Below are 10,000 nucleotides of genomic sequence, written 5' to 3'. Positions count from 1 at the left end.
TGCTTGAACATGTTGAAATATATAATACTATAATTATTCATAAGTATGCAGTGTCATAACTACATCTCTGATGTTTATAACAAACCAACCCGTTTGGAAATCGGTAGAAAATTGAGCAAGTTATGGATATTTAAAAAGTACATGCACCATTAAAACACAATGTTACGAGTGAGCGAGCTGACTGTGACAAGATGGCCGCCATGTGCGGACGTCGACTTCCATTGGCCAGCAGCGCGGACGAGACATCTAGCCTTTATTATATGATATCTATGGTTCAACCACGTTGGTAAATGATGTCACGCAGGTGGTGGAATAATAACTACTTTTAATGAAACTGTTTGAGATCGAATTAACGCTAGATGTTTTGCTATAAATTACAGACATGCATCTGAATATAAATAATGTACATAACTGTGCTTTTTGTTACATTTTATGTTATTTAGTTATTGTTTATTGCATTGTTTAGTGTCAAGTGTGTTACCCTGATGGTGGTTTTGTCTTAGTGCAACATCTAAATATAAGTATTGACTGTGTTTTATGAACGGGTCACTTACGATGTGTTATTGTGGTGGTTTTCGGTACATTTTAAAAATGGATTTGGTAGTTAAAGTATTATATATAACACTACATCACTTAATGAAATATATGATTATACGTTTTTTTTCTTATCATGGAAAGTTGTAAAAGCCGAGTAGAGAAGAAGGGGCATGAAAGCATTCCTCCAAGTTGTGGAATGAATAACTATTGCATAAAACGGACTGATGGCTAATTTTGTCTGATGGCACAAATTGGAGTAATCATTAAACCCTTTGATGATTTTAGCGCTTAAGGAAAGTTCATTGGAACGGCTTTATCAGTCTTTTACCCTCTCAACAAGCTGGCTCTGTCCTTCTTGACCTTTGCTTGGCCCTCCAAAGTACCAAATATACTTCCATTGGTGATACTAAATATCACTTTAGTTATTTTTTTTGCCAGATGCTATTCTACAAGAAAAACCAGCTCAACTATATAGAAAACCTTCCAGCCATAAAAAAATGCTATTGTGATACAATATTTAGTAAAAAAAAAAAAAAACTCTTCAAGTCAGAGAGCAGAGCGTGTCAGTCTTTAATTTAGTTTTGTACTAAAACGTACAGGTGAAACTAATATATTATATAGACTCATTACATGCAAAGTGAGATATGTCAAGCCTTTAGCCTATTTGTTATAATTTTGATGATTATGGCTTACAGCTTATGAAAACCCCAAATTCAAAATTATAATATTGTGAAAAGGTTTTCATAAGCTGTAAGCCATAATCATCAAAATTATAACAAATAGGCTAAAGGCTTGACATATCTCACTTTGCATGTAATGAGTCTATATAATATATTAGTTTCATCTTTTAAGTTGAATTACTGAAATAAATGAACTTTTGCACCATATTCTCATTTTTCGAGTTTCACCTGTACATCAAATTGTCGCAAAATGTCCTCCTTTTTGGTGTTATGGAAATGGCCACCCTACATGCACACCCTTCAAAAACGACACTTTAAATCTCTTGACAAACTAAAAGACGCAAATTACATTTGTATGTATTCTAAATAAAAGATACAGATTGTACTGAATGTCAGCTTGCTTATTTGACTTAAGATAAGGATTTATTAAGTCCACATGTCATGTAAAGTAGAAACTCTGCTTCTAAGCACAGGTCGAGATCTGTCGCTACAACTACACAACTTTGTGATGCTGTTTGGGAAAGTTCGTTGAAACGATGGTTTCGGGAAACACCGACTAGTAAACCTCTTCGAACTCCCATTGGTCAGTGGTGATGATGCAATAGGTGGGTGTGGCTCTGAGGCTCCGCCTTCTTTTACGTCTAAATCTTCTCCGGTTCATTTCTTCTGTTCTTCTGTAAAGCTGCTTGCTTTTAAACAATCTATTGTATAAAGTGCTTTATATAAATAAACGTGACTTTACAGGAGTGCTGAATTGCATTCACGTCGCTATGATCAGATGCTTTCTTACCCGCTGTTTTCTCACCGCCGTCATTTTTGATGTGTTTATTTTGTTACCACATTTTACATATTCATCTAAACCTCACTCTCATCAGTATCGGGACGTTCGCTAACAGTAAACAGTTGGTCATGTATTTATAACTTCTTTGTACCCCTAAGCGAAGAACGAAAGGGCATTAAGAAGAAGCGCTAATATATTTTTATTAGGTTACATTATAGCCTACTTTTTTATTTACAGTTCCCCGCTGAAAACGTCTCGCTCCATCTGCACTTCATAAACAGATGTTTGCACTTGAGTACACCTCTGACCCACTTCCCTCAGTAGTTTGGCATCATACATGTGTCTGCAGGGGGAATGGGAAGTATTTGTGTGTTTGAGGGGAAATCTTACGTCTACGTCGTCACAGAGCAGTGAGTTTGAGCCGTACTGGAGCTTGCACTGGTGAGCGGCGCTGTACAGGACACCGACGGGAGACGGACGCTTCGACAGCTCGTTCCTGACGGGAGGATCATCCAGACACCAGCCCCAGCCTCGACTGTGGAGAACAACACACACACACACACACCTCAGGAAACTCACTCTCACTTCAGTACTTTCATAGGTCGCAATATTACACTATCTTTACTGAACAGCCGCTTCGATCTAAAAAAAAACAAAAAAAAGTTGAGAAAACTCAGAAAAGGATTTTTTGAGGCATTGTCGCCTTTGGCTTTTGGCTTGCTTAGTTGGGGACATTTAATATTCAACAATATTATTGATCTGTCTGCATTGACACAATTATATGAGATCTGAACTGAGCTGGACGATGACATTACCGTTTTCTCCAGAGTGGCTATGATACATATATATTATATATATATATATATATATATATATATATATATATATATATATATATATATATATAAAGAGAGAGAAAGAGAGAGAGTCTGAATACTTAGGACCATGTGATAGTTCAGTTTTTCTTTTTTTAATAAATGTGCAAAAATGTCAACAATTCTGTGTTTTTCTGTCAATACAGGGTGCTGTGTGTACAATAATGAGGTAAAAAAATGAACTTAAATGATTTTAGTAAATTGCTGCAATATAACAAAGAGTGAAAAATTGAAGGGGTTCTGAATACTTTCCGTACCCACTGTATATGAATTAACTAAATTAATAACTTTTTTACAACAAAAAATAACCATCACTGAACTTACTTAACCCTTGTGCATCGTTCAAATTCCCATCCTTTCGTTATGTTCGTGGCTGAAAACAGCCACTACTTTAAACTGCTGTAAAAATTGATCAGATAAATATTTTTTTGATTTTTTTTTTGCATAAATCTATTAATCAACCTCAGTCCTGTTCAAAACTACTAAATGTTTTTAAAAAAATTAAGATTTTAACTCTTTAATTGCCAAATTCATAAATTATGTCGCTGATTTTGGGGGTAAAAAAACACAAAATTACTTATTTTAATATAAAATGTGATTGTGGACTGGATTTTTTTTTTACCTTTTATCACAGTCTTAGACATGTCAAAGATTAGAAACAACATTGGTTTTGATGCATTGTTAGTTTTTGTACAGCATCAGATTTTAACTTTTTCTCCCTCATTTACTGTTCGTGGCTGTTTTTGCCCCATTGACTTCAGCAGAGCTCTGCGTTTTGGAGGTTGGTCATGCTGACAATGAGGTCAATAATCTCGTCGGCCCTGGAGTCGACTCTGGCAGGCTGAAGAAAGGGAGTTGTCTCCGCGTTGGTGGAAAACCACACTTCGCCGTTTCTCCCAATCCACCCAGATCCAGGATCCTCCGAATCCTCCTCGCCTTCAGTGGAAGCTAGAGAGGATGATGAGGGTGCCACATCCAAATAATGGTCTGACTCTCCTGAGTCTGTGGTGTCAGAGGGAGAAGACAATACATCCTGCAGCTCGCTGGAGGATCAGGCTGCAGAATCATCTCTAGAACTTCACTACAAGTCAAGCCCTTTCTCATGTTGCTTGCTGCTCTTCTCACCATCAAATGACCAGCAGGCTTGCATGCAAGTGTTCAAATCCACTTGCTTAGTTTTTGTTTAGTCTGCATTTCTCACCATCAAAAGGCAGATGCATAAATACACTTACTTTGTTTTTGTTTACTCCATGTAGTTCTGAGAGCTGAGGTGCATATTTTGATTTTCTCAGACGCATCAAGGTGAGTTCTCTCTCTCTCTCTCACACACACACACACACACACACACACACACACACACACACACACACACACACACACACACACAAGGGGGTTTTGCTATCCTTGTGAGGACATTCCATAGGCGTAATGGTAAAAATGGGAATTTATACTGTACAAACTGTATATTCTATCCCCTTACACTGCCCCTATCCCTAAACCTACCCCTTACAGGAGACATTCTGCATTTTTACATTTTCGAAAAAATATAATTTAGTATGTTTATTAACCCGTTCCCCTCATGGGGACCGCTGGCTGGTCCCCACAATGGAGGTGATTTCAGGTTTTACTATCCTTGTGGGGACATTTGGTTCCCACAATGTAATATAAACAAAAGCACACACACACACACACACACACACACACACACACACACACACACACACACACACACACACACACACACACACACACACACACACACACACACACACACACACACACACACACACACACACACTTTATTATGCTATTATACTCCATATAACTCCATGTAAAAGCCAGAAACTAAGCTTTTTTTTTGCACAGGCCTATCTAAAGGGTTAATGGTGCCACCTGGTTATCAACAGTAAAAATTTAAATTTTTACCTCTTCCCAACAGGGAAAACCACCAACAATCAAAAATGCATGATTTTATGGTGTCATGGCTTTGCAATCAAAAAATGTGGTTATAATGGAAGTCAATGGGGCAAAAACAGCCACGAACAGTAAATGAGGGAGAAAAAGTTAAAATCTGATGCTGTACAAAAACTAACAATGCATCAAAACCAATGTTGTTTCTAATCTTTGACATGTCCAAGACTGTGATAAAAGGTAAAAAAAAAATCCAGTCCACAATCACATTTTATATTTAAAATAAGTAATTTTGTGTTTTTTCCCCCCCAAAATCAGTGACATAATTTATGAATTTGGCAATTAAAGAGTTAAAATCTTAATCATTTAGTAGTTTTGAACAGGACTGAGGTTGATTAATAGATTTATGCAAAAAAAAAATCAAAAAAATATTTATCTGATCAATTTTTACAGCAGTTTAAAGTAGGCTAGAGGCTGTTTTCAGCCACGAACATAACGAAAGGGTAGTAAATTTGCCCAGAGTGTATACTGTTGAGTTTTTGAAAAATTTCAAAGCATTTTCCCAAAATGTGTGTCAAAATAAGATTTGTCACCAAAAATCATTCCATTTGCTGAAACACAGAGAAAGTTATGGCCAAAATAAGACTAAAAAATACCCCATAGTGGCTGAAAACAGCCCCAACAGCACATAAGGGTTAAGCTGAACTATGACAGTATTTTCTTCAAGAAACACACTTTGTCGCATTATTTTCCTGTTATCTTTGTAAAGCTGCTTTGAAATAATCTGTATTGTAAAAAGCACTATATAAATAAAGGTGACTTGACTTGACCCCACTAATACATTTTTGTTTGAAAACACAATTTTGTTTGTAATGTTGACTGTGAAAATGGAGGTATTTGAAACCAATGATGTAAGTTTAGTCTTAGGCATATTGAACCCATATATATTCATGTTTATACCGATATTGTGCCTGTTATGTGCTATTCACTTTCACACAGTTCAAGCCTTCACACTCTTCAAATCACTGTCCTGAAAAGATGACAGAAAAATCACTCACAGTGAATGAGACTGAGTGCCATTTTGAGCAATCTGAAAATATCACACAAGCCCTCCAAAGAACCAAAAATACTTCCATTGGTGATACTAAATATCACTTTAGTTTAATTTTTGCCAGATGCTATTCTACAAGAAAAACCAGCTCAACTATATAGAAAACCTTCCAGCCATAAAAAAAATGCTATTGTGGTACAATATTTAGTTTCTAAAAAAAACAAAACTCTTCAAGTCAAAGAGGAGAGCGTGTCAGCCTTTAATTTAGTTTTGTACTAAAACGTACAGGTGATTTATTTCAGTAATTCAACTTAAAAGGTGAAACTAATATATTATATTGACTCATTACATGCAAAGTGAGATATTTCAAGCCTTTATTTGTTATAATTTTGTGGAAAGGTTTTCATAAGCTGTAAGCCATAATCATCAAAATGATAACAAATAAAGGCTTGAAATATCTCACTTTGTATGTAATGAGTCTATATAATATATTAGTTTCACATTTTAAGTTGAATTACTGAAATAAATGAACTTTTGCACGATATTCATTTTTTTTTTCGAGTTTCACCAATGGGAGACAAACACACAACAGCTAGACCCGACACCGGGGGTAATTGGATACATGGTGCTGCCAATATACTTTTAAAAGCCCACAAGTGAGTAAAGAGTAAACTGTTCAGAAACCCGAAGGAGAGGTTCCTTCGGGACACATGCCATCTGTCTGTAAGCCTCCCAAACCACATGGTCCTTTCCTCAAATTCCCTATAACACATTCCATATATTTGTTTAAAACAACCAGCATAAGAGTGTATATTACATCTACAAGTCAATATCATTTACAGGGCCTTCAAACACACACAAAAAGACATTAACAGAAAGAAACTAACAGAAGTAGAATTTGAACTGGAATGAGAAGAGGATGAATTTACTGAATCTAACACAATATTTATTTATTAAGTGTCCATAAACACTTTATTTTCAGTCGCGTATGAAATATTGAGAATATGGAGCTTACACTTAAGGAGGAAAAAACATCTCAATTTTACACAGAGGCCCAAACTGAGAAAAAATAACACAGTAACGTTATATGTCCAGAAATGATGATGGTTGTAGTAAATCAATGAGATCTTTATAAGAGTATAGCAGTCTAATTAAAGGGTTAGTTCACCCAAAAATTATAATTGTGACAGTAATTAACGTTACTCACCCTCATGTTGTTCAACCCCGTAAGACTTTCCTTCATCTTCGGAACACAAATTAAGATATTAGTGATTAAATCTGAGACGTGCCTCACTCCTCCATAGGCTTCTATTGTAATTGAAACTTGCCGGCCCAGAAAGTTATTAAAGACATCGTTAAAATAGTCCAAGTGACTACAGCGGCTCAACCTTATGTTTATCAAGCGACGAGAATACTTTTTGTGCGCAAAAATATTCATTATTTTCTGTGTGGGCCTCTGAGTGAGTTCACGTGTAACAGCGCAGCGCTTCTGTGATGTACGTCAGAACGGAGGCTCACTATTGGCCGACGTTGGTCATGTGTGTGGTGATGCGTGTGATGCTGGCCAATAGTGAGCCTCCGTTCTGACGTACAACCCAGAAGCGCTGCACTGTTACACTACGTGAACTCACTCAGAGGAACACACTGAAGAACATCAAGAGTTGAATAAAAAGTTTTTTTTGCGCACAGAAAGTATTCTCGTCGCTTGATAAACTTATGGTTGAGCCGCTGTAGTCACTTGGACTATTTTAACGATGTCTTTCTGGGCCGGCAAGTTTCAATTACAACATGAGGGTGAGTAATTACTGACACAATTTTCTTTTTTGCGTGAACTAACCCTTTAACGTACATAAAACGCATATAAACATCAGTTGTTATTCTATATCTGGCAATAATATGTCTTAGTAAGATGAAATATAAGCTTCTTCACTGTGCATTCAGTCTTTTTACATCTTGTGCCACTGCAGATGATCTGACGGCTCTTAGATAAGAGTGTAAAACACACACAGACTAATGGTACGGGGTAGGCCTGAGCAATCGAAACTTACAGGCATTAAGATAAACTAATTTCTCATTTCCTGATGTATCCGCTTGGCCTAGATATTGTAACATATCCTGTCTTTGGGCACTGGCAGTTGTGTTAAACATTTCAGTGCAGGCCAAGCTGCAGTAGGCAAGCCTTGTCTAATGTGCTCCATATGGCAGGCAACGAAACCAGTGTCACGAAGACAGAAGAATTAACACAGCCGCGCTCCTTCTTCTTGGGAAATCTCAGCCATTCACATTGCCTTTGGCAACACACACATGCAAAGGTCAAGAAGGACAGAGCCAGCTTGTTGAGAGGGTAAAAGACTGATAAAGCCGTTCCAATGAACTTTCCTTAAGCGCTAAAATCATCAAAGGGTTTAATGATTACTCCAATTTGTGCCATCAGACAAAATTAGCCATCAGTCCGTTTTATGCAATAGTTATTCATTCCACAACTTAGAGGAATGCTTTCATGCCCCTTCTTCTCTACTCTGCTTTTACAACTTTCCATGATAAAAAAAAAAAATGTATAATCATATATTTCATTAAGTGATGTAGTGTTATATATAATACTTTAACTACCAAATCCATTTTTAAAATGTACCGAAAACCACCACAATAACACATCGTAAGTGACCCGTTCATAAAACACAGTCAATACTTATATTTAGATGTTGCACTAAGACAAAACCACCATCAGGGTAACACACTTGACACTAAAATATGCAATAAACAATTACTAAATTATATAAAATGTAACAAAAAACACACTTATGTACATTATTGATATTTGTTATAAAACATGCAATTATATGTGTAATTCATGGAATTTTACTGTTTTTACAGTAAATTAAATGGTAATTCATAGTTTATACTTTCAAATACCATACATTTGACATAGTTTTACAGTAAACATCACACATATTACAGATACAGTTTACATATAATGTGATGTTAAACCATTTACAGCATTTCACCATAAATATTTACATTTACACATGTTTTTATTGTAACCTTTTTACAATATTTTTCTTTAATTTTTTTTTTTTTTTACAGTATATAAGGGTTTTAAAAACATTAATGATGGCACTCACAAAGATCAATTTCGATCTCTACTCGAGAATAACTAGAACTACATATTGACTGTAGAACTTCCAAATAAATCCACAACTTTGCAGTTTTTTTTAATTTCCATGACTTTAACTTTAGCTGGAAAATATCGGTAACACTTTATAATAACTGCACGCTATTAATCATTAGTTAAGCATTAGTAAACAGTTAATTCATCATTTATAAAGCATTAATATACATTAATAAGCAGTTTATAAATACAGCTATAAATGCTTTATTCTTGATTTATAAGCATATCTATTTGTAATTTCAAAATGAAGTATAGCATTATTTACAAACCAGTTATTTAAGAGTTGTCAGTGATTCATAAGATCACTTAGAAAGTATTAGTAAATGTAGTAAATTCATGTAGTTATAAAGCATTTAGTAGTGGTGAGTTAACTATTTTTGTGAGCTCATCTAAAGTGAGGACTATTCATGAACTGTAAAGCATTTACAAAGGAGATTTAAAGGCTCATTTGTCTTCTAAACAGAAAAAAAGACACAAACACAACACAGTGATACAGAACATAGAAATATTAACAGCCTTTAAATCTCCTTTGTAAATGCTTTACAGTTCATGAATAGTCCTCACTTTAGATGAGCTCACAAAAAATAGTTAACTGACCACTACTAAATGCTTTAAAACTACCTGAATTAACCATGAATTACAGTATAAATTCATGTTAATAAAGCATTTACTAACACACTAAGTAACTATTACTATATGTCTGAATAATAAGATGTATGAATGTACATTTAAATAGTTTATTAATCATTTACATACACTTTCTAAGTAATATTATGAACCACTGACAACTCTTAAATAACTGGTTTGTAAATAATGCAGTACTTAATTTAGAAATTATAAATTGATCATTAATAACATATGAAAAAATAATTATTAAACACATTATAGATACGATTTTAAATCAAGAATAAAGCATTTTTAACTGTAAAACTGCTTATTATTGTCTATTAATGCTTTATAAATGACAAATTAACTGTTTACTAATGCTTAACTAAT

The 10,000-nt window shown here is 34.9% G+C and overlaps 1 protein-coding gene across 1 annotated transcript in view; it reads right to left on the bottom strand.

The window, feature by feature from the left end:
- adamts7 (a disintegrin-like and metallopeptidase (reprolysin type) with thrombospondin type 1 motif, 7) overlaps window positions 1–10,000 on the bottom strand; it is a gene marked incomplete at its 5' end in the record, with an annotated part of 78,288 nt that overhangs the window by 40,068 nt on the left and 28,220 nt on the right. The window contains one exon of the mRNA XM_079597801.1: window positions 2,389–2,533. Coding sequence (XP_079453927.1) covers window positions 2,389–2,533 — 145 coding nt within the window. The remainder of the gene's footprint in view (window positions 1–2,388; window positions 2,534–10,000) is intronic.

This window comes from Phoxinus phoxinus, assembly GCF_949152265.1.
Source record: "Phoxinus phoxinus genome assembly, chromosome: 2".
Classification (NCBI taxonomy): Eukaryota; Metazoa; Chordata; class Actinopteri; order Cypriniformes; family Leuciscidae; genus Phoxinus; species Phoxinus phoxinus.
The sequence above is the reverse complement of the archived record's forward strand: the minus strand, read 5'-3'. Positions and strand labels throughout refer to the sequence as shown.